The 25,506-nt window shown below is 41.1% G+C and overlaps 1 protein-coding gene across 5 annotated transcripts in view; it reads left to right on the forward strand.

Annotated features, from left to right (window-relative positions):
* The window catches only part of LOC118724485 (desmoplakin), a 41,741-nt gene extending 20,057 nt beyond the window's left edge, over positions 1-21,684 (forward strand). Inside the window, exons 6-24 of one of the 5 annotated variants that reach the window (XM_036447776.2) lie at positions 1-51; positions 959-1,120; positions 1,617-1,721; positions 2,479-2,574; positions 2,907-3,032; positions 3,575-3,727; positions 4,848-5,002; positions 6,275-6,401; positions 7,148-7,349; positions 7,607-7,833; positions 8,731-8,897; positions 9,344-9,482; positions 10,026-10,219; positions 11,538-11,700; positions 12,187-12,270; positions 12,691-12,798; positions 13,590-13,688; positions 14,483-16,768; positions 17,760-21,684. In XM_036447776.2, coding sequence (XP_036303669.1) covers positions 1-51; positions 959-1,120; positions 1,617-1,721; positions 2,479-2,574; positions 2,907-3,032; positions 3,575-3,727; positions 4,848-5,002; positions 6,275-6,401; positions 7,148-7,349; positions 7,607-7,833; positions 8,731-8,897; positions 9,344-9,482; positions 10,026-10,219; positions 11,538-11,700; positions 12,187-12,270; positions 12,691-12,798; positions 13,590-13,688; positions 14,483-16,768; positions 17,760-20,993 — 7,878 coding nt within the window. In that variant the 3' untranslated portion in view covers positions 20,994-21,684. The remainder of the gene's footprint in view (positions 52-958; positions 1,121-1,616; positions 1,722-2,478; positions 2,575-2,906; positions 3,033-3,574; positions 3,728-4,847; positions 5,003-6,274; positions 6,402-7,147; positions 7,350-7,606; positions 7,834-8,730; positions 8,898-9,343; positions 9,483-10,025; positions 10,220-11,537; positions 11,701-12,186; positions 12,271-12,690; positions 12,799-13,589; positions 13,689-14,482; positions 16,769-17,759) is intronic. The other 4 variants (XM_036447777.2, XM_036447778.2, XM_045584247.1 and 1 more) reach the window with 4 other exon arrangements.
* The last annotated feature ends 3,822 nt before the right edge of the window (positions 21,685-25,506 follow it).

A 25,506-nucleotide genomic window follows, 5' to 3' on the forward strand; every position in this document is an offset into this window, starting at 1 on the left:
CGTGAGAAATCTGCCATCTACCAGTTGGAGGAGGAGTATGAAAACCTGCTGGTAAGCCAACTTATTTCTGAAGTCTTCCTATTCAATTCAGTGCAGCTCCATAAACACGGAGCACTGCCTTGGGGTAAGGCACCCGCTAGGTGTTATATCTCAGGACTCTGCAGCACACTGAGGGGCTCGAAGATGCTAATATTTCCACTGATGGTTTCCGTTAGAACTGAATTTTAAAAGATTTTTTTTCTGAAGACAGTACTGAGTGCTGTTTGGTTTGCGAGTCAAGTGCCACATCAGTCATGCTTGCAGTTAAAGCAATAAAGCTTTTCCACGGGTGAATTTCAGTCTTTTAATGAGGTGTAGGCAAGAATAAGGCTTGCTTTTCTTAGACAGAGGTTACCAGACCATTGTCACCATTTGATGGTAAGCTCTGAATCAGTTACTTGACTCAGGAGAAGTTATATTTCCATTCTTTTGCCAGTGTCACCTATCTTCACTTTCTCAACAGTTTCTTACTGGCAGTGCTACTTTTTAAGTAAGGTGGCTAATGGTGGCACTTCTGTTAGGTCCGGGGTGTGACTGATGGCAGCCTACATTTTGGGGGTCTGGGAAAGGCCAGAAAAAGCTTGATTTATCTCTTGAAGAATCCCATTTTCCCAGTTATAGTCTAAAACTAATTATTGAACCCAAACATCAGTATCTGAATGAAGATCCTTCTGGATTCGGCTATTTCAGGGATTCTAAAATTGCTCCCTTCCTTGCTCCTCGAAAGTTTGGCTGGGTCACACACCAGGTGGTCAATGGTTGCAAGAGATTAATATTTTACTGCTTTTTGTGGGGTTTCTTTGGGGGATTCTTTTTTTTTTTTTTTTAAGGGACCATACAGGTGTATCTGTGAAATCTGCAGAGAATACCATTAACTGCATGTAGATATACTAATGCTGCTTTTGAACATCGCCTGCAGAAAGCGTCCTTTGAGAGAATGGACCACCTGCGACAGCTGCAGAACATCATCCAGGCCACGTCCCGGGAGATCATGTGGATCAACGACTGTGAGGAGGAGGAGCTGCTCTACGACTGGAGTGACAAGAATACCAACATTGCCCAGAAACAGGAGGCCTTCTCCGTAAGCTTGCCCCAAGGAGCAGATGCTCGCCTGGAGGCAGGGATGGATGGACTCGCAGTAATTTCACCAGCCCGTTGAGATTCAGCCTGTTAAAATGGTCATGAAAAACCACTCCTTTCAGTGACTTATGCATTAACTTCCCAGAAGAGGGTAGAGAGTGTAAGAATTAGTTCTCTCACATACCCTAGAGTGGTGTAGCGCAGTAGCGGGGTGCTTTAAAACCTAGAATTAGAAAGTCTCAGTGTTCGTTGTAGCTCTGTCACTTTACCTGTGTGAGTTTGGAGAGACGTATCACCAGGCTGGCCTCAGCCACATACTGAGTGATGTCAGACGCCCTTTTCAGTCTTAAAAATGCCAGGATTCTTGAGGAAAACACAACGGGAATCTTTGGTGGTGTCCATTTCCCAGATGCAGTTTGTGTTTAACACCCTGTGGTGGAAGTGCTGGAAGGCCGTTGGTGACGTGGCTGAAGGATTTGTTTTTCGTTCATTCACAGATACGCATGAGTCAACTGGAAGTTAAGGAAAAGGAGCTCAATAAGCTGAAGCAAGAAAGTGACCAGCTTGTCCTCAATCAGCATCCAGCTTCAGACAAAATTGAGGTTGGTGTCATGAGATTTACGTTTTTATTAGGATAAAATGGGAACCTGGACCAGGGCAGGACAATCTTTTTCTGGAAAGGACTAAATGATATTTTAGACTAGCCAGCCATCTGGTGTCTATTGAACTTCTTTAACTGCCATTGTGTAGTGTGAAAACAACCGTAACAATATGTAAATGAATGAACATGACCATAAAACTGAATAAATGCAGGCAAGCGGGCCAGCTGTGGTCCTTGGGGCTGTAGTGTGCTGACCTCTGCCCTAGACTGCCATCTCTGGGCTGTGCTCAAGGCTGCCATTAGCTGGCAGCACTGGTAAGGTCATGTTGGTTGTTAAGAAAATTTAAGTATTTCCATATCAGTTGGTAAGAGTCACTGCCTTAAGCCCTTCAGGCCCTCACCTGGCTGCCTGGGCCTCCCATGGCCTAGGAAAAGGGCTTGTGTGGTGGAGGATCCCTGTTCCAGGGCTGTCCCCAGTGTCTGTTCTCATTGGTCAGTAGCTGTGCCATTTGGGTGAGTGTTTTATCTGATACTCCTAATGGTATCTATTTGTTAAAACTTGTTTTAAAACTTAATTTCTATCATATCAAGAGTTCCCAGTTGGAACATTCTGTTTTTAATATTTAGAAATATGTTTCCTTGATTTGGAATTAGATAAAAAATATTTCATAGCTTTCATTCAGGCTCACGTACCTGTGGTAGGATAGATGCCCCTCTATGGCTGAGTGGTGGTAGACAACGATGTTTTCTGGTTTCAGGCCTACATGGACACTCTTCAGACACAGTGGAGCTGGATTCTTCAGATCACCAAGTGCATTGATGTTCATCTCAAAGAAAATGCTGCCTACTTTCAGGTTTTTATACTTAGTAATAATTTAATTGTCTTGTAGGTCATAATACCTTATCTTCTGAATGTTTTTAAAAGTACTGAAAACAATGTCCAAAGCATTGCATAAATACTACTTATTAGTTTTTAATGTTGAGGAACATAGATTGGTAACCTGGTCATCTGTCACTCAAATAGTCTCCTATTGTCACATGAGTCAAAATACTTCCTGCTACGACCTTTTCTTTAGCCACTGAGCAACAGATTCTTAGGGAAGATTGTCCTTGAAATAGAAGTAGTAGGTGTTATTGCTTATTGGATTGCTTTTCATGGACATGGGATCACTCTCTCCCTGAACAGTTTTTTGAAGAGGCCCAGTCAACTGAAGCCTACCTGAAGGGCCTTCAAGACTCCATCAGGAAGAAGTACCCCTGTGACAAGAACATGCCCCTGCAGCGCCTGCTGGACCAGATCAAGGAGCTGGAGGTACCATCTCAGGCCCAGGCCCAGGCCCTCGGCGGTCTTATGAGGGCAGATAAAATGCCCCCACCGACGCAGTTCTGACTGCGGATTTGCATTATTGTATAGAACACGTGTCTAAAGCTCAGACAAGCGTTTTCTTCATCTCTCAGTGGATTTTCTCAAAATAAACTACTTTACATGCTCAGCTACTGTTGAAAATTACTTTTGCTAGAGTAATGACTATTGCTCAAAATGAAAATGGGGAGGATAACATGAAAATTCCTTTGGAAAAGCATACTTCAAGTTTTATCAACTTCAGTGTCCTTTTACCCAGTGATATTCTTTCCTGCCCACTTAATTCACGGCTCTGTAGCTTCTTGAGTTGCTTATTATGAAAGGTTCCCACAGTCCCTGAAGATAGATGAATTTGTGGCTTTTTACGGCTAATGCAAATACAGCAATATGTCATTTGTAATGTCACAGTAGCTACATTAATGCCATTTAAAGATCTTACCCCAAATCCAGAGAGTATCTGTGTTAAGGCATGATTTTGTTTGCCATTGCAGAAAGAACGAGAGAAAATCCTTGAATACAAGCGTCAGGTACAGAACTTGGTGAACAAGTCCAAGAAGATTGTGCAGCTGAAGCCGCGGAACCCAGACTATAGAAGCAGCAAGCCCATTATTCTCAGGGCTCTGTGTGACTACAAGCAAGACCAGGTGGGTACTGGCATCTGCAGAGTGACCCCAAAGCGTTCCCTTCCTTTACGTACAGACTTTTGCCCATCAAGAGAGCAGTACTCAGTGCAGGTTCCAGCGAACCACAGCTAATATCTTTTTGTTCACAAAGTAGTAAGTGCTGAGCAAAGCGCAGCAGCTTGTTCACAGTCACATGGTAGTGTCAATGATTAGGACAGGGCTTATTTTTCAACGCTTCTAAGTCTTCATGCTTTTTTTTTCTTTCTAATATGCAAAACGTGTTAGTCTGTGATCACGCTCATCTTTAAACTTCTATCATAACACGTGAGCATCCTGCTGCAGATAGAGCACATGTCATTGCAGATTTTATGCAGTAATTGAGCACACCAAGTCTGCAGGCATCGCGGTGAATACAAGTATTTGTATGGAAAGAGGACTTGTTTTTAGTAATTTTTTATGTAATTCCCACAGCTCTATTTTCTTACAAAAATCATGGAGGACTTAAGAAATATAAAATGTGTTTAGTTGGTTAGATAAGTGTTATAAAACAATGGAGTTATTTTACCATGCAGAAATGTTTTAAGAGCTTATGTGTAGATGAGAAGTTAAAATGGAGAGTGAAGTACATGAATAGCAAGCTTGTTACATTTCACTAGTTAAGATAGTATCATATTTTAGCTACCCATTTTAAGAAGCTATATAGTGTCAACTTAGGAAGCTATTTAGATGCTGGCATCAATTTAGAAAGTTATTTTTCTGAGGACCTTATACCAGAATTTTTTATTTAAAAATTTGAAGAGCAAATAAATAAGACAAGTGACTCCCACACATTAAAATCTAACATATAAAACACAAAATCACAAACAAAGAAAAGCCATGTGGTGAGTTTTTGCTTTATTAGTGGGTTCCCTTTGGCAAATTACTTCATCTAATTCCCTTTATACACACCTTACAGGCTCACATGTATTATTAAAGCATCAATATTGTTGGTTGTGTAAAGATTATCTTCATGTGAGGAAAAACTAATAAGATAAAAAGCTCAAATAGTTTGCACATTTTCATTTCTGTTTCTATCTTTGAGAAAAAAGATAAAAATGTGTTCTCATGAATAAAGCCAAAACCCGGGTGGCTTGCCTTACAGAAAATCGTGCACAAGGGGGATGAGTGCATCCTGAAGGACAACAATGAGCGCAGCAAGTGGTACGTGACGGGCCCGGGCGGCGTGGACATGCTCGTGCCCTCTGTCAGCCTGATTATTCCTCCTCCAAATCCTCTGGCTGTGGACCTCGCTGGCAAGTGAGTTGTTCAAGTTCCTCATACCCATGACATGACGGGAGTGGGGAGCAACGGGGCAAATGCTACACAAGAAACTTAAACACGCTGAAACCGGTTTGGCTCAGTGGATAGAGCGTCGGCTTGGGGACTGAAGGGCCCCGGGTTCGATTCCGGTCAAGGGCATGTACCTTGGTTGCGGGCACATCCCCAGCAGGGGGTGTGCAAGAGGCAGCCGATCGATGACTCTCTCTCATCGATGTTTCTAACTATCTCCCTTCCTCTCTGTACAAAATCAATAAAATATATTAAAAAAAAAAAAAAAGAAAGAAAGAAAGAAACTTAAACACACCGTTTGTCCCTGTAACTACCCCCTCCAAAGGAACCTCATGAAGGTCCCCTTACATTGTCTTACAATTCTGTATTGAAGATACTATGGTTATTGTGGGAGCATCAGGAAGAATGTCTGACTGTAAGAGGGCTAGAGTATGTAATTGTCATTTGCTTAAAAGGCATTGTTTCAAAGTTCTTCCTTTTTAGGCAGTCAGTAATTTGGGTGTAGCCATGCTGTTAATATCAATATTTGTTCCTCAATAGGTGGAACATTCATTTTACAGATTGTCCATGGCAGATTCTTCTAAATTGTTAGTTGTGGAAAATATTCACTCCTTCAGAATAGGGAGGGAAGCATAATGAGTCCTATGTGTTCATTTCTAAGCCTCAGCAGCCATCAGCATTCCCTGAAGTCCTGCCCAGTGTAGACTTCTGTATACTAAAAAGTGTGTTTTGCAAACAAACAACGCATACCAAAAAAATCATACTGTATATTTTGATAAAAATCATTGAAAATATATTAATATTAGTATATCTTATGCCCGGTATTAGTATATTTCATGCCTGGTGCATGAAATTTGTTCATGAGTCGGTCCCTAGGCCTGGCTGGTGATCAGGGCTGATGGAGACCTTCTGGCTGCCATCCAGGACCTTCATTCATTCCACACTGCCCCCTGGTGGTCAGTGCGCATCATAGTGAGTTATTGAACTCCCTGTCTCCAGGTTGAACTCATGAAGGGACACTTTGCATATTAACCTTCTATAAATATGGATAGATCATTGAGCATTTACTTGGGGAGTAAATTAGTCTAAATGTATTGCAATGTTGAATGTTGTGAAAATTATACCTTCACCCATTACTGTTAGTTCTTTAGTTTCTTGTGTGGTCATGGCCAGGTTTCCCGTATGGGACACGGGAAAGTTTGAAAGCCAGGCTTAGCATGTTTCCCATTGGCTTCCTAGGATCGAGCAATACTACGAAGCCATCTTGGCTCTGTGGAACCAACTCTACATCAACATGAAGAGCCTGGTGTCCTGGCACTACTGCATGATCGACATTGAGAAAATCAGGGCCATGACTATTGCCAAGGTATGTCCCCAGGACGACCCCAGGCTGCCTGGAAGAGGCACCACACTGCTCCCCACAGTGTGTGTTTCTGCGAGTCACACCTCGTGGTGCAGCTAATGCTGTTCTATCTCATTGAGAGAATCAGCTCAGCCTGCCATAGAGGTTCTGGCCTGTCCAATGTAGAACGGGAGGGATTCACGTGTGGCTGGTTAATTAAAGTTACCTGACAGGCCTAATTATAGTACCTGTGGAAAAGGTCCTATCGTAATGGATCCTATTCTTCTTAGATGTAATGGAAAGTTAGGTCATAAATTATTGACTGGGTATCATAGAAGTAAAAGGTGGAATGAATTTTTGGCAGAACATCAAAGAATTAGTTACTGGAGATCAGTGGTTTTCAAATTGGGGTCTAAGAATTCCAGGAGAGGGGGTCCTCTCGTAATGAGGGGTTGGAAATGGGCTGTTTTGGGCTCTCCTTAAACTTTTCTCTTTTTAGTCAAAACAGCGTTGCTGTGATCTGCTTTACATTTGGGGTTTCTGAGTAATATTTCATTTGAAGAATATAATTCTGTAGGAAAAAAGAAATTGACAGCTCATTGCTGTGTTTCTTAGGAGCAATCTGTACACCTTTAGAGACCTTTTGTATCCTAATGGGCCTATGATGAGCATTGCCCCAAGCCCCATTTAGCATAGGGCCTTTGTAGCTGACTTTTTCTTGGCCGAGCTGTGGGGGCAAACATAAATCACTTTGCCTGGTTTACTTCCAGCTGAAAACGATGCGGCAGGAAGATTACATGAAGACAATATCTGACCTGGAGTTACATTACCAAGAGTTCATCAGAAACAGCCAGGGCTCAGAGATGTTCGGGGATGACGACAAACGGAAAATGCAGTCGCAGTTCACAGACGCCCAGAAGCACTACCAGACGCTGGTCATCCAGCTCCCTGGCCACCCCCAGCACCAGACAGGTGGGTTTGGAGCATCCTTCTCTTTGTAGCAACCATCCCTGCAGATTTAAAAAGAAAAGAAAGTAGTTAGCATAAAACTAGTTTCAGGATCATTTCTTTGAAAAATAATATATCAAAATTCATTTATACGCCAAATTTTCATAATCAAATAAAATAAAGTAGCTATATTTGTATGCAGTATCAATTTTTTTTTTGAGGCCTACCACCCTTCTAACTAGGAATTCTCTGATTTTTGTGGTCCTAACATATTTTTACAGTAACCACAACTGAAATCACTCATCTTGGTTCCTGCCAAGATGTCAACCATAATAAAGTAATTGAAGCCAACAGAGAAAACGACAAGCAGGAAACATGGATGCTGATAGAGCTCCAGAAGATTCGCAGGCAGATGGAGCACTGCGAGGGCAGGATGGCGCTTAAAAACATCCTTCTGGCAGATCAAGGCTCTTCTCACCACATCACAGTGAAAATAAACGAGCTAAAGGTATTTTGGTATTTTGTATGATTCCCAGTACATTCATATTTATAGGCAAACTATTTGAAAAAACTCCTGGTTTTAATATGTATAGGCAAGAAACATCCATTTTTGAGAAAATGGGTTTCTGGCATGATTTTTTTTTCTTTCCCATGCTCCCAGATTTGTAGACGTTTACCTGGCTGGGGATTAGCCACTTTTGCTGTTAGGTTGTGGGTTGTTGAATCAAGTTACAGTGTTTTTCCTTTGTGCCATGTAGTACTTTGTTCATTTCAAACATTTTGCAAACATTTATTTGGCTTCTGCCTAAAACAGTCTATGATATGGGCTAGACAGGTGGAATTATCCTTTTAAAAAAAAAAATGTTTTTATTGATTTTAGAGAGGAAGGGAGAGGGAGAGGGAAATAGAAACATCAATGATGAGAGAGAATCATTGTCGGCCTCCTCTTGCATGACCCCCACCGGGAATGGAACCTGCAACCTGGGCATGTGCCCTGATTGGGAATTGAACCCTGACCTCCTGATTCACAGGTCAATCAATGCTCAACTGCTGAGCCATGCCGGCCCAGCAGGTGGAATTATCTTTATTTACAGACAGCAAGGTGGCACTGAGAGATTTTGTTAGTATAATAAAAACTCAAAGCCACTGGTGGAGCTGGGACTCAGCTCGTAGCTCAGTCTTCTCTGCCCAGCCACACCTGGGCTCTGCGTTGGCATGTCCTCGGCGTAAATTGTAAGTAAGGGGTCATGTTGCACAGTGTTCATAAGGCCACCCCGAAGAAGGAAGGGAAAGGTCAAGTCAGTCCCTTTCTTGAATCCTTTACATTTTGTGAACTGTTTAAGGACAAACATGATCACAGGAATCACACAATTAAATCAAAAGAGTGTTCCTTCTTTTCCTACAGAGTGTGCAGAATGATTCTCAAGCCATTGCTGAAGTCCTCAACCAGCTTAAAGATATGCTAGCTAACTTCAGAGGTTCAGAAAAATATTGCTATTTACAGAATGAGGTATTTGGGCTGTTTCAGAAACTGGAAAATATCAATGGCGTTACAGATGGCTACTTAAATAGGTAATCACAACTAATGCGTTATCTCAGACATTTTGCTTTGCTCAAACTTCATTTTATCACACCTATTTGCTTTATAAGCTTGGCTTGCTGAATTCTTTGCCTCACAGATTCTGTTGTCACTAGAGCTTAATTAACATCCTTCTGTGCTTTTGAGAGAGGCTTCTCTAGCCAAGGGTGTCAATTTCACTGCTCTGAGATCTAACTTATCTTACATCTCAGGTACACTCTTAAGGGCTGGAGCTTAGAATTCTCTAGTTAATGCAGAATGGTGCTCTGAAGCTTGCTGGAGGAGCGGGAGGGAGTGTACTGCTCCTGCAGCTTATAAACTAGGCAAAATAATTTATTTGCTTTACTATTGTCCTCTTTCATTAATAGTGGCAGGAAACAGAGGTTCAAAGTTTAATGAACTCACGGGCAATGCTGTTTGCCTCTTTTGGTCTTTACAGCTTATGCTCAGTGCGAGCTCTGCTCCAGGCCATCCTCCAAACAGAAGACATGCTAAAGGTTTACGAAGCCAGGCTCACTGAAGAGGAAACCGTCTACCTGGATCTGGACAAGGTGGAAGCTTACCGCTGTGGACTGAAGGTAATGTGCAAGGACGCCACGGGGCCCAGGTACAGGAAGTGATACGGACTCAGTTCCAGTGATGAAGCTTCACCAAGTTTTCATGGATTTGAGGACCACATTTTGTTGGCCACATATGTTGATATTAACTGTTATCTCTAATACACTGCTTTTCAGAGTGCCTTAGTAGGAATTATGTGAGAAAGTATCAATAATTTGTGGTGAGATTAGTCTAGAATGCCTAGCTAAACATAGTTAAACTGGTTTCTTTACTCTGAGATTTCTCAGAGCCATTAATACATGAATACAGGAAGGGAATGGAGTTTTATATTAAGCATTTCTCAAACTAATTTACACATTTAATTTTTTAATGGGGTAGCACAAGGAACGAAATTACTGCCACATATATTGGGAAATGCAATCAGTAAATACACTTTCCTGAATTGATCCTCACTTAAAAATATGAATATTCTATAGAGTTTTATTAAAAAAATTACTTGGTGATTTGCAGTGAGACATGAAGTAGATGAGATGAATTTATACTCTATTTTTCTCTGATGACAGAAAATTAAAAATGACTTGAACTTGAAGAAGTCATTGTTGGCCACCATGAAGACAGAACTGCAGAAAGCCCAGCAGATCCACTCCCAGACTTCACAGCAGTATCCACTGTATGACCTGGATCTGGGCAAGTTCAGTGAAAAAGTCACACAGCTGACAGATCGCTGGCAAAGAATAGATAAACAGATAGACTACAGGTATCTTCTTCTGCGCTTTCTTCCCAAGTGTTTGTTCCTAAGATAATGGCACTTGCAATATTCACTATAAAAATAATGACTTTGGTTTTGTTTTGTGTGTAAGTTAGTTAATCCAGGCGTTCTGTTTATGGACGGCCTATAGGTAGCTTTGTTGGAAATAGAAAGACAGTATATCACAATAGCCAAGCTTGAACCCACCCAAACCAGGTGCCATCCAGGTTCTTGGGGACATAGTAGAAGACATTGATCAAGCTCTTTTGTGCCCCATAAACAAACTCTTGTTATGATTATTGGAGGAAGCAGATGTGTTTTCACTAAAAGTTTATGAAAATTAAATCTTCACCAAAGAAATGTCTTATTGCACATGAGGTTTTAAAAATATCTCCTGAATTTTGATTGTAGTTCATTTTGTTAGCAGTGCTTTTTATTTATTTTACTTATTTTTATCACTGAGGATATGCTTTTATTGATGTGTGTGAGAGAGAGAGGAGAGAGAGAGAGAGAGAGAGAGAGAGAGAGAGAGAGAGAGAGAGAGAAAGAGAGAGAGAGAGAAACATCTATGTGAGAGAAAAACGTTGATTGGCTGCCTACTGTACACACCTTGACCAGGGATCAAACTTGCAGCCTGGGTATGTGCCCTGACTGAGAATCGAATCTGCAACCTTTCAGTGTATGGAATGACCCTCCAACCAACTAAGTCACCTGGCCAGAACTATCAGTGCTTTAAAAAAAAAAATCTTTATTGTTATGTAATTCACATGTCATATAGATCACACAATTCAGTGGTTTTTAGTATATTCAGAATTGTGTAACCATCACTACAATCTAAGAACATTTTTGTCATCCTCACAAAGAAATCCTCTACCCACCAGCCATCATTACCTCCCAACTTTCTGTCTGTATATGTTTGCCTGTTCTGGACATTTCATATCAATGTAATCAAACAATATATGATCATTTGCAGTTGTTTTTTTTCACTTAGCATGTTTTCAAGGTTCACACATGGTGTAGCATGTGTTAGTATTGCATTTCTTTTATGGCTGAATGATATTTTATGTATGGATATATTACATTTTGTTTAACCTTTCATCCGTCGATGGATATTTTGGTTGTTTCCAGTTTTTTACTATTGTGAGAAATGTTGCTATGAACATTCATGTATAACTTTTTGTGTGGATGTATGTTTTTATTTCTCTTGAGCAAATACAAAGTGGAATGGCTTGGTCATATATGACATATAAGAACTCTCTGTTAAATACTTTGAGGGACACTTGCAGTGCTTTAACAATTTCAATAATTTTACCTGTGCTTTCTTTAGATTATGGGACCTGGAGAAACAAATCAAGCAACTGAGGAATTATCGTGATAACTACCAGGCTTTCTGCAAGTGGCTCTATGATGCCAAACGCCGCCAGGATTCCTTAGAATCCATGAAGTTTGGAGATTCCAACACAGTCATGCGATTTTTAAATGAGCAGAAGGTAAAAGTCAACATCATTCTATTCTATTTTAAAATTACTTGGGTGTAGGCTGTATTTTCTTCTGGTTTTCATAGCAGTGCCTAGGTTTGAAATTATTAATATTATACTAGCCTATTTTGTGAATGCTTAAAGGCTGCTTTGAGGAAAACAATTAAGATATTTCCAAAGAAATGCACTTATGACCATAGAAATAATGTAATATTATACTAAAGTATTTTTATAAATCGAGGTGAAAGGACCAGAAAAGAATTCTCACTTGAAAGTAACCTTTTGAGTAGATAAGAAGTTGAGGAGCTTTGTTCTATTTTCTGAATAGAACATATGCTCATCTCCTAAGGTTTAACTGTGAGAAGAGGAGGCCAGTGCATGTATTAATAAACTGAGAGAGAAAAAACAAGTAACCGTGGTTAAAAAGTGAAATAAAATTTATTTTTAAATATTTATACACTTTAACATTTGTAAATAATATTTTATTTTCTTATATAGAACTTGCATAATGAAATTTCTGGCAAACGAGACAAATCAGAAGAAGTACAAAAAATTGCTGAACTTTGTGCAAATTCAATTAAGGTATGCTGCTTTTACAAAGAATGTTGGTATTTCATCAAGAATATTATTAACTGCATTATTTTTTGGTTCAGTTTCAAGATTATAAACTTGAGGATAGCAATTAGGGATTTTATATATTCTTTCCTAAAAACAAACCATAAAAATTTGTTATCCATTAACTTGAATTCATTACACATTGACAATATCTGTGGGGGTGGGTTGGTCCTCATTCTCTAGACTGGTGGCATGTGCAAAATTCTTTAGTTAGCAAATAAAGATGGTTTAATAATATAATATTAGCTTTATGGGCACTAGTTACACATAATAGCCTCTGGATTTGGTCATTAGAAATACAGTTTGATATTTTGAAATGTGAAATTGTAGCTGTCAGTGACTATAAGCTCACAGAGTTTGTATTTCTTAAACTCTATTTTTCTGCAGGATTATGAACTCCAGCTGGCATCATACACCTCAGGACTAGAAACTCTACTGAACATTCCTATTAAGAGAACCATGGTTCAGTCTCCTTCTGGGGTGATTCTGCAAGAGGTATGTATGTCATTACATATCTGTTAGGGCCTGCCCTTCCTTCTGCCTCCGCCCTTTTTCCTGTCTTCCCTGCAGTCCTAAATTCAGCTTTTGTTATAGGGTATCCACTCAAAAAGGTTGAAAAGAAGGTTATGTTTCTTCTTGTGTTAGTGATCAATATGTGATGCATTTTAGGAAATGATCAGTAGAAATCTGAATCTGTTGTCTATTTACTAGAATTTTTGCAGAAATGAGGCTCAAATTCTGGATTTAATGAGGGAGGCTTTTAAAGAGTGGGAAATATCTTGTGGATTTTTAAAAGACAACTTTTCCCTAAAAAAAAATGTCAGAGAATTTCACCTGTCAGATGGTTTAGGGCAAGGGTGGGAAATGTCTGGTCTGTGGGCCATATAAGGCCCTTGAAACCATTTGGTCTGGGCCTGCCAAGGCATTAGGGATGAGTTATTAAATGTTTGACCAAATATTGCAGGCTAATTTTTAAGTTGGTAATTTTGTATGGCCCATGAATTATGTTATAAATATCCAAATGGCCCTTGGCAGAAAAAAGGTTCCCCACCCCTGGTTTAGGGGAAACACCCTGTGTAGTGCTAAGGATGGAATACTATGTTTTTAGCCTTTTCATGCTGATATACTGCTAGAATTTGGCATTAGCATGCATGAAAGAAGGAAATTCACTCTTTAAATTATAATTTTGCTATTTCATTGTTTTGTAAAACAAATCAGTCAACTTGCATAGGGCTTTTTTGGAATGTAATAATCTTTTTTATCTTCTTTCACTCCATTTCTCCAAGGCTGCAGACATGCATTCTCGGTACATAGAATTAATTACAAGATCTGGAGACTATTACAGATTCTTAAGTGAGATGCTGAAGAGTTTGGAAGACCTGAAGGTAATTTACTTGTTTTATTTCCTTGAAGCATCAAGAAGTTAAATAGAGTAGAACCTTATTAATACTGTCTCATTATAACATGGATTTGGACATACTTAGCAATAAAACTATTTTTTCTACACAATTAGAAAAATATCGTTTGTTCATGAGCCTGGGGTTAGTCCCGTGCTTTAGTATACTGCTCAAAATGCCTTACGTAATATTTACAAAACTATAGCTACTTTCCCTTTCCCCAAACCAGTAATTTCATTTATTGTTTGGTCAAGGCATTTGCTTTATTTCTTTGTGTTAAATCAAGACTAAGAACATACTGGATGATAGCTGCATTTGAATTTTTCATGTTGAGTGATTGTTTAATTTACTCCTCATTTCTAATACTTGAATTGAGTTTATATAGAAACTTACTGTATTTCTTGAAATAAAGCAAACATGATTTATGAAATCATAAGCTTTTGCTTTTGGAAAAAATTACCTCATTTATAGATGAGGAAGCTGAAACTCAAAGGTGTATCATTTGCTAAGATCATACCAGCAGTTGAAAAATTATGAGGAAAACACAGATTTCTTGAGTTTCTGTCAAGTAGTTTTTGTCTTATATCCCTCTATATGTGTGTGCTTATGTGGGTGATATGTGTGCACATGTGTGTGCTTATATATATGTCAGTATGTGTGTATGTATACAGGTATGTAAAGAGAAGTAAAAATGTACACTGGTCTGGGAGGGGGAAAGTACTGCTTCCTTCTTGTGATATGAGGTGTTTCGTTTCAACATATTTCTGATTTTACTTTTATAGCTGAAAAATACCAAGATTGAAGTTTTAGAAGAGGAGCTTAGATTGGCCCGAGATGCCAACTCTGAAAACTGCAATAAGAACAAATTCCTGGATCAGAACCTGCAGAAATATCAGACAGAGTGTTCCCAGTTCAAAGCAAAGCTTGTGAGCCTGGAGGAACTAAAGAGACAAGCTGAGCTGGATGGAAAGGCAGCTAAGCAAAATCTAGACAAGTGCTACAGCCAAATAAAAGAACTCAATGAGAAGATCACCAGACTGACTTATGAGATTGAAGATGAAAAGAGAAGGAGAAAGTCTGTGGAAGACAGATTTGACCAACAGAAGAGTGACTATGACCAACTGCAGAAAGCCAGGCAATGTGAAAAGGAGAGCCTTGGTTGGCAAAAAATAGAGTCTGAAAAAGCCATCAAAGAAAAGGAGTTCGAGATAGAAAGATTGAGGATTCTTCTGCAGGAGGAGAGTGCCCGGAAGAGAGAATATGAAAGTGAACTGGCAAAGGTAAGAAACCACTATAATGAGGAGATGAGTAATTTAAGGAACAAGTTTGAAACAGAGATTAACATTACGAAGACCACCATCCAGGAGATAAGCATGCAAAAGGAGGATGATTCCAAAAATCTTAGAAACCAGCTTGATAGACTCACCAGGGAAAATCGAGATCTGAAGGATGAGATCGTAAGGCTGAATGACAGCATCCTGCAGACCACTGAGCAGCGAAGGCGGGCTGAGGAAGATGCCCTTCAGCAAAAAGCCTGCGGCTCTGAGACGATGCAAAAGAAGCAGCAGCTGGAGATAGAGCTTAAGCAGGTCATCCAGCAGCGCTCAGAGGACAATGCAAGACACAAGCAGTCCCTGGAGGAGGCTGCAAAGACCATTCAGGACAAAAACAAGGAGATTGAAAGACTCAAAGCTGACTTTCAGGATGAGGCCAAGCGCCGCTGGGAATATGAAAATGAACTGGCTAAGGTTAGAAACAATTATGACGAGGAAATTATTAGCTTAAAAAACCAGTTTGAGACCGAGATCAACATCACCAAGACGACTATCCACCAGCTCACCATGAAGAGGGAAGAGGACACCAGTGGCTACCGAGCCCAGATAGATAACCTCACCAGAGAAAACAGGAGCCTATCGGAAGAAGTAAAGAGGCTGAAGAACACTTTAGCCCAGACCACAGAGAACCTCAGGAGGGTTGAAGAAAACGTCCAGCAGCAAAAGGCCACAGGCTCGGAGGTGTCTCAGAGAAAGCAGCAGCTGGAGATTGAGCTGAGGCAGGTCACTCAGATGCGAACCGAAGAGAGTCTGAGATATAAGCAGTCTCTTGATGATGCTGCCAAGACAATCCAGGATAAAAACAGAGAGATAGAGAGATTAAAACAACTTATAGAAACAGAAACAAATGAACGGCAATTCCTGAAAGATGAAAACGCTAAATTACAAAGGGCCCAGTATGACCTGCAGAAAGCAAATGACAATGCAACAGAGACGATAAGCAAACTGAAGGTTCATGAGAAAGAACTAACACGCCTGAGAATCGACTATGAAAGGATTTCCCAGGAGAGGACCGTGAAGGACCAGGACATCACAAGGTTCCAGAATTCTCTGAAAGACTTGCAGTTGCAGAAACAGAAAGTGGAGGAGGAGCTGATGCGGCTGAAGAGGACAGCCTCAGAAGACTCCTGCAAGAGGAAGCAGCTAGAGGAGGAGCTGGAAGGCATGAGGAGGTCTTTGAAGGAGCAAGCGATAAAAATCACCAGCCTGACCCAGCAGCTGGAGCAGGTGTCCATCATTAAGAAAAGGAGTGAGGATGACCTCCGGCAGCAGAGGGACGTGCTGGACGGCCACGTGAGGGAGAAGCAGAGGACCCAGGAAGAGCTGAGGAGGCTTGCCATGGAGGTAGAGGCTCTGAAGCGCCAGTTGCTCCAGGAGCAAGAAAATGTCAAACAGGCTCACACAAGGAACGAGCATTTCCAGAAGGCGATAGAAGATAAAAGCAGAAGCTTAAATGAAAGCAAAATAGAAATCGAGAGGCTGCAGTCTCTCACAGAGAACTTGACCAAGGAGCACTTGATGTTGGAGGAAGAACTACGGAACCTGAAGCTGGAGTATGATGAGCTCAGGAGGGGCCGAAGTGAAGTCGATAGTGAAGCCATCTCTGAACTAAGAAGCCAGCTGCAGATCAGCAACAACCGAACCCTGGAATTGCAGGGGCTGATTAATGATTTACAGAGAGAGAGGGAAAATTTGAGACAGGAAATTGAGAAATTCCAAAAGCAGGCTTTAGAGGTATTCACAAATATTTGATCACAGCTCCACTGTCTCTCAAATAGTTCACTTCATTGTCATCTTACCTGAACTGTGCTCTTGTTACTGAGATGGATGCTTGTAGAAAGTCTACTTCTTCTTTTTATTACTGTGCTACTATCTGTCATCATCCAGGCAACTGCTTTAAAGTAGCTTCAGTGCTTTTTGCACTTCCATTCTGTCACTGTCAATGCCAATTTGTGTGTAACCTGTGTTTGGCTCTGCTTTTAGAACTTTAGCATAGGTATAATATCTAAGATCAATTCCTCTGAGTGTCTCACTTTATTTTATAGAGGATAGCTCTCACTTAGTGAGCTATGACCTATATTTTTAATTTAAAATTTTCTAAGTAAAAGCCATGTCATAGGCGTTTTCTGTGCAATTTTAAAATCACTTTTTCTCGCTTGCATGCTTTTTCTGCATGCATTATTCTACTCTCTTGATCATGGCCCCACTTGTTTGGCTTTAATTTTTTTAACCCTAATTTAAAAACAACTTCTTTAGCTTCTAATACATTTGACTTCTATAGACAATATTTGTGTGGGGCTGGGTGTGGGTTATGTGTATATTTGCAAATATTTTTATTGCTTTTTAAGACATGTTAGTATAACTGTAACAGGTGAGATGTAGGTATAGCAGCTGTAATTAATTACCTGGAACACAACTGCTATATATTTTTTGAACCTTACTTGCTGTTAAGAACAAGACAGGTCTACAACTTCTAGTCCCTTTTATAGGGGGGGAAAAAAAGTAGTATGAAGCCATTTCACAAAATGGCAACATAAATCAACAGATTTTTTTTCGTGAATTTATAAGATAACAAAATAACAGTATACCCAGGGAAACAAAGAAAGGGAAAATAGCAAGTTTTTTGTTTGTTTGTTTTGAAAATGTAGGAAAAGAGGTTAAATGATGATAGTCGTGTGATATGATTCAAACATGTTTTTCCCATTTCTTTCTTTTTAAATTATAGGCATCTAATAGGATTCATGAATCAAAGAATCAGTGCACTCAGGTGGTGCAGGAAAGAGAGAGCCTGCTGGTGAAAATCAAAGTTCTGGAGCAAGACAAGATCAGGCTGCAGAGGCTGGAGGATGAGCTGAACCGCGCCAAAGCGACTCTAGAGGCAGAAAGCAGGGTGAAACAGCGCCTTGAGTGTGAGAAGCAGCAAATCCAGAATGACCTGAACCAGTGGAAAACTCAATACTCCCGCAAAGAAGAGGCTATTAGAAAGATAGAGTCAGAAAGAGAAAAGAGTGAGAGAGAGAAGAACAGCCTTAGGAGTGAGATCGAAAGACTCCAGGCTGAGATCAAGAGGATTGAAGAGAGGTGCAGGCGAAAGTTGGAGGATTCTACCAGGGACACACAGTCACAGTTGGAAATGGAACGTTGCCGACTTCAGAGGGAAATCGATCAACTCAAACAGCGCCCGTATGGATCCCATCGGGAGACCCAGACTGAGTACGAATGGACTGTTGACTCCTCCAAACTGGTGTTTGATGGACTGAGGAAGAAGGTGACGGCGATGCAGCTCTACGAGTGCCAGCTGATTGACAAAACAACCTTGGACAGACTGCTGAAGGGGAAAAAGTCAGTGGAAGAAGTTGCTTCTGAAATCAAGCCTTTCCTTCGGGGCGCAGGAGCCATCGCTGGAGCTTCTGTTTCCCCCAAGGAAAAGTACTCTTTGGTGGAGGCCAAGAGAAAGAGCCTGATCACCCCAGAATCTACACTCATGCTTCTGGAGGCTCAGGCAGCTACAGGTGGTATAATTGATCCCCATAGGAATGAGAAGCTGACTGTTGACAATGCAATAGCGCGAGACCTCATTGATTTCGATGACCGACAGCAGATATATACAGCAGAAAAAGCTATCACTGGCTTTGATGACCCATTCTCAGGCAAGACAGTATCCCTTTCAGAAGCCATAAAGAAAAATTTGATTGATAGGGAAACTGGAATGCGCCTGCTGGAGGCCCAGATTGCTTCAGGAGGTGTAGTGGACCCCGTGAACAGTGTCTTTTTGCCAAAAGACGTAGCCTTGGCCCGTGGGCTGATTGACAGAGATTTGTATAGGTCCCTGAATGACCCTCGAGATAGTCAGAAAAACTTTGTGGATCCAGTCACCCAAAAGAAGGTCAGTTACATGCAGCTGAGGGAACGGTGCAGGATTGAACCTCACACTGGTCTGCTCTTGCTGTCAGTACAGAAGAGAAGTATGTCCTTCCAAGGAATCAGACAGCCTGTGACAGTCTCTGAGCTAGTGAATTCTGGCATTTTGGGACTAAAAACCGTAAGTGAACTGGAATCAGGTCAAATTACTTATGATGAAGTTGGTGAGAGAATTAAGGACTTCCTTCAGGGTTCAAGCTGCATAGCAGGCATTTACAACGAGACCACAAAACAGAAGCTTGGCATTTATGAGGCCATGAAAATTGGCTTAGTCCGACCTGGCACTGCTCTGGAGTTGCTGGAAGCCCAAGCAGCTACTGGCTTTATAGTGGATCCTGTTAGCAACTTGAGGTTAACAGTGGAGGAAGCCTATAAAAGAGGTCTGGTGGGTATTGAGTTCAAAGAGAAGCTCCTGTCTGCAGAACGAGCTGTCACTGGGTATAATGACCCTGAAACGGGAAACATTATCTCTTTGTTCCAAGCGATGAACAAGGAACTCATTGAGAAGGGCCATGGCATTCGATTATTAGAAGCACAGATTGCAACTGGTGGGATCATTGACCCGAAGGAGAGCCATCGATTACCAGTTGACATGGCATACAAGAGGGGCTACTTCAATGAGGAGCTCAGTGAGATTCTCTCAGATCCAACTGATGACACAAAAGGGTTTTTTGACCCAAACACTGAAGAAAACCTTACCTATCTACAGCTAAAAGAAAGATGCATCAAGGATGAGGAGACAGGGCTCTGTCTACTGCCTCTGAGAGAAAAGAAGAAGCAGGTGCAGACATCACAGAAGAATACCCTGAGGAAGCGTAGAGTGGTCATCGTGGACCCAGAAACCAACAAGGAGATGTCCGTTCAGGAGGCTTACAAGAAGGGCCTCATCGATTATGACACTTTTAAGGAACTATGTGAGCAGGAGTGTGAGTGGGAAGAAATAACCATCACTGGATCTGACGGCTCCACCAGGGTGGTCCTGGTAGATAGAAAGACAGGCAGTCAGTATGATATTCAAGATGCAATTGACAAGGGCCTTGTTGACAGGAAGTTCTTTGATCAGTACCGATCCGGCAGCCTCAGCCTCACTCAGTTTGCTGATATGATCTCCTTGAAAAATGGTGTTGGCAACAGCAGTGGCATGGGTGGTGGTGTCGATGATGTTTTTAGCAACTCTCGACATGAGTCAGTCAGTAAGATTTCCACCATATCCAGTGTCAGAAATTTGACTATCAAGAGCAGCTCTCTGTCTGACCCCCTGGAGGAATCGAGCCCCATTGCAGCCATCTTTGACACAGAGAACCTGGAGAAGATCTCCATTGCGGAAGGCATAGAGCGGGGCATTGTGGATAGCATCACTGGTCAGAGGCTTCTGGAGGCTCAGGCCTGCACAGGCGGCATTATCCATCCAACATCCGGTCAGAAGCTGTCACTTCAGGATGCCATCTCCCAGGGCCTGGTTGATCAAGAGATGGCGACCAGGCTGAAGCCTGCTCAGAAAGCCTTCATTGGCTTTGAAGGTGTGAAGGGAAAGAAGATGTCGGCAGCAGAGGCAGTGAAAGAAAAATGGCTTCCATATGAGGCTGGCCAGCGCTTCATGGAGTTCCAGTACCTCACAGGGGGCCTAGTTGACCCCGAAGTGCATGGGAGGATAAGCATTGAGGAAGCCATCAGAAAGGGGTTTATCGACGGCCGAGCAGCTCAGAGGCTGCAAGATATGAGCAGCTATGCCAAGATCCTTACCTGCCCCAAAACCAAATTAAAAATATCCTATAAGGATGCCATGAATCGGTCCATGGTAGAAGATGTCACTGGCCTACGCCTTCTGGAGGCCGCCTCTGTTTCATCCAAGGGCTTGCCTAGCCCTTATAACATGTCTTCCGCTCCAGGCTCCCGCTCCGGCTCCCGCTCCGGCTCTCGCTCAGGCTCTCGCTCTGGTTCCCGCAGTGGGTCCAGGAGAGGAAGCTTTGATGCAACAGGGAATTCTTCCTACACTTACACTTCCTACTCCTTTAGCAGCAGCTCTATTGGGCACTAGTAGTCAGTCAGAAATGGTGGCTATGCCTTTACTTCATTTATACGAGTTTTCACTTTATTAAATAATAAAGAAAATCTAATGCTTGCAATATAGTGATAGAATTTTCTGTGCTTTAAGAAAACATTGCCTGGGTTAAATCAAGTAGTAGGGCTGTTCTGGCTTTTTATCTTCTCAGCTCACCTTAAGTAATGTAATACACTGAATGTAGTGTATATGAAGTGGTAATCAGTTGTAAGGATAGCACAAATTGAACTTGGAATTTCTTCTCTTCTGTGTTTAGATTTTTGATCCATTCTTCTTGAGTGTTTTTTGGCCTATGATACAGATTTCTTTGGAGATGAAAATTAAATTGATTATTAATATTTTAGTCATTTTGTTTCTCATCTAAATATTTCCATTTTCTGTATTGGTAGACAGTATCCCTCCCCAAGAAAAACCCACCCAAGAAAACCCACCCAAAACTAAGCATTTTGGAATGAGTCTCCTTTTAGTTTTAGAATGTGTATTGTATGACCCATATACTCTTATGTATCTGTTTGGTTTGGTATTAATTTGACTGTATGTGCATGATAGCAGCAATCTTTGCTTTTCTTTGGTCAAAGTTTTCTGTTTATTTTGCTTGTCATTTTCAATGTACTTTAAAAAGATGTCTATGAAGTTTGCTGTTCTGGCAATAAACTTTTGGACTTTTAAATTTTTGTGTTTTGATTTAACAGCATGTTTATACACAGAAGGGCATTTAGCAACAGCTTTTTGATTATTGTAAAATATGTCTAAAATCATCTGATTTCAAAATACATATTAAGAAAGACTACTTAAAAACTATTTTCATTCTGAATTCATGTTAGAATTTGGGCTTTGAGGTTAGTTTTTTTCAAGTGCCTGCTGTATAGCAGGTAGAATCCTTGGAAATAAGCCTTTGTAGAAGCCAGGCTTGAGAGAGGTCAATACCCAGTTCTATTTTCTGGACAATGAATACCAAGTAGCATGGGCAAAAGTCATCATCATAACATTTAAAAAACATGAGGTGGCCAAGATTCTCATTTGGGTATTTCATTTTGTCCCATAAAAGAATTGTCCTTGAATCTATGAAAATAGTTTCTGAAAAGTTCTTGGCTTTCTGTTGAAAGACAATGAGAAGTTTATTCTTTTGATCAAAGAGAAACTTAAAATTCAGACATTTGTCATTAAATTAACAATACTTTATTGAATATCTACTTTGTGTCTGATATTCTAGGTACTATGCGGATTCTGTAGAATTTAGAAGACCCCTGACTTCAGGCTTTTGAAGCCTGGATGGGGACAGAAGGCACACATAACGCAGTCAATGGAGCAACTTGCATCTATCACTAGTATCTATAATAATAAAAGTGTAACATGCTAATTAGATCAGACGTTCTTCCCGATGACCTTCCAGACGAAGCTGGGGCTGTGAGGGAAGCCCAGGTCCCAGGTCCCAGAGGGAAGCTGGTGTGGGCAGCTAGGGGAAGGAAGGCCTATTCTTGCACAAATTTTGTGCATTGGGCCTCTAGTATGTTAATACAATCAAACATTTTATAGTCCAGAGAGAAAATAGGAAAGCAAGTTAAGTGCTATTTGATCATACTTAATACTTAAATTATTGGGGCTTTGGTACTTAGGGTGAAAACAGCACTTATGTCTTCCCTCTTTTCTTGCCCTTGCCCCCCTCCCAATCTTGAAGATTTGTAATTAGTTTCATTCACCAAATGTTGATTTCACATTGTGCCAGAAACTGTAGATCCCATAGTAGGAATCTCTGGTAAAAAATAGTCCTTATAATGTGAAAAGAAAAAAAAATACGATAAATGTTGGGGAAAGTAAATATTCCTTATGTTATAAGGCTGTGTTATCTTGGGCTGCCATAATATGATACCCCAGATGGGGTGGCTTAAATTTATTTTCTCATAGTTCTGGAAGGTAAAATTCAAAGATTCAATTGCAGCCCAGGATTGGTTTACGGTGACAGTTCTTTTGGGCTTGTAGGCAGTGATGGGTATGGAGGGAACTTTGGTGTCTCTTCCTAATCTTTTAAGGATACTAGTCCTATAACATTAGGGCCCCACTCTATAATTTCATTTAACCTTCCCCCTACCCCCATTTAACCATAATTACCTCTTTTAAAGGCCCCATCTCCACATCCTATCTAGTAAAAGGGTACTCTGCAAATTGACGATCACTCCAACACACAAGATGGCTACCCCATGTAGACACAAGATGGCTGCCAGCAGGGGAGGGGAGTTGAGAGGGACCAGGTCTGCAAGGGAGGGCAGTTGTGGGTGATCAGGCCATCAGGGATGGGCAGTTGGGAGGGACCAGGCTTGCAAGGGAGGGCAGTTGGGGGCGATCAAGCCTGCAGGGGAGGGCAGTTAGGGGTGACCAGGCTGACAGAGGAGGGAAGTTGAGGGTGACTGAGCCTGAAGGGAAGGGCATTTGGGGGAGACCCAGGCCTGCAGGGTAGAACATTTGGGGGAGGGGGGGGGGGACCAGGCCTGCAGGGGAGGTCAGTTGGGCAGGACCAGGCTTGCAAGAGAGGGCAGTAGGGGGCGATCAAGCCTGCAGGGGAAGGCAGTTAGGGGTGACCAGGCCTGCAGGGGAGGGCAGTTAGAAGCAAACAGGCTGGCAGGGGAGCAGTTAGATATCAATCAGGCTGGCATGGAAGTGGTTTGGGGGTAATCAGGCTGGCAGGCAGAAGCAGTTAGGGGCAATCAGGAAGGCAGGCAGGCGAGCAGTTGGGAGCCAATAGTCCTGGATTGTGAGAGGGATCCCAGATTGGAGATGGAGGATGCAGGCTGGGCTGAGGGACACACATCCCCATACACAAATTTCATGCACTGGGCCTCTAGTATAGTCATATTGGGGGTTAGGGATTAGACAGCATTTTTGGGGGGGTGGGGAGATGACACAATTCAGCCCATTACAAAGGCCTAAACTAGAATAGGGCAAGAGACTGCTCTAGAAAATGATGATTAAATAAACTAAGAAGCATCAATGTAAAATAATTCTGAAACAGTGTAGCCACTTCGAGTTGCTCTAAAATTAAATAGGACCTGTGTCCTGGGAGAGAGAATATTCTTGACCTGCATTAACTTTTGATTTGGTTAAGATACACAGTGCACCCACTGAAGAGGGAAATACAATATATAAATTTTCAGTGAAAGTCATCTCACATTCAAATAGCCTAACATGTTCTAGGCTGCTGGGCTAACTCTAAATGTGAATAAAAAGGAAAGGTGATCGAGACCGACGGAAAGATCCCAGATTCCATACCTTGGTTATAGGCACATCCCCAGTAGGGGGTGTGCAAGAGGCAGCTGATGGATGATTCTCTCTCATCAATGTTTCTAACTCTCTACCCCTCTTTCTTCTTCTCTGTAAAAAATCAATAAAATATATATTTTTAAAAAGTAAAGATGCTGTGGGCACAGTGAATAAACTCTTCTAGAACTCATCCCTTCCCCCACATCTGCTAGCTGCTATTGGATTGTTTCTCTATTTTCTGGTACTGCCTTTTTATACTCATCACCATTTTTCTGTAGGTGAGAAAATTGTGCTATTTGTCTTTGGAAACAGTTGTTCACAAAAATTTCCTTCATATTTGTTTCTTTATCTGGTGCATACAAATGCCAAGGGGACCAAAGATTTGGCATCAGGCTTGAGTAAAATAAATAATACAAGAAGGAGTAGATTCTAGGAGTTAAAATCATCTACAGACACTGATTCCAGTTCTTGGGAAGGAAATGTAAAAAGTAAACTTGAATTAGTCAATGTAAGGAAGTTCTCAAGGACTCATGGGAACATATCAAACAGACATGGGCTGGTTTAAAATAGTTCCCACAGGTCAAATTTGAAACAATTTGAGCATCAACAAGAATTATGATGGTAATAGAATAGTATTAGAATAGAATAGTAATAGAATGACTTTAAAAAGAATTTACCATTAATAACTCAGTAATAATAATAATAATAATAATAATAAACACAACCTTGGTTCCACAGTGAAACAAAGTGAAGGTGTGGTAAGAATGCTAGCTAATACATGTAGAAGCCATAATAGCAGTAAAGACTTATCATAAGCCCTGGCTGGTGTGGCTCAGTTCGTTGGGCATAATTCTGTGCATTACAGAAAGGTTGCCCGTTGTTTCCAGGCGGGGCAAATGCCCAGGCTTGATCCCAGGTGGCATGTGTGTGGTAGGCAGCCAATCCATATCTCACATGGATGTTTTTCTCCTCTATTCCTCTCTAGAAACAAATAAAAAAAAAAGTTTAAAAAAGAACCATAATTCCTAACATAATGAGATTCAGTGAAGGATTGTGTGAGTCTGTTGGAGTACAGGACATTCATATGGCATAAGGTATCCCACAGATTACCAATTACCAAGAAGAAATGTACTATTAAAATGGAGAGATATAGCCATCATCTTTACTAAGTGATCAAATTTTGCATTACTAACTGAGAATCTAAAATATGTGTCTTTTATGAGGTGTAACAAAG

Source organism: Pipistrellus kuhlii, unplaced genomic scaffold, assembly GCF_014108245.1.
Source record: "Pipistrellus kuhlii isolate mPipKuh1 unplaced genomic scaffold, mPipKuh1.p scaffold_m20_p_2, whole genome shotgun sequence".
Lineage (NCBI taxonomy): Eukaryota > Metazoa > Chordata > Mammalia > Chiroptera > Vespertilionidae > Pipistrellus > Pipistrellus kuhlii.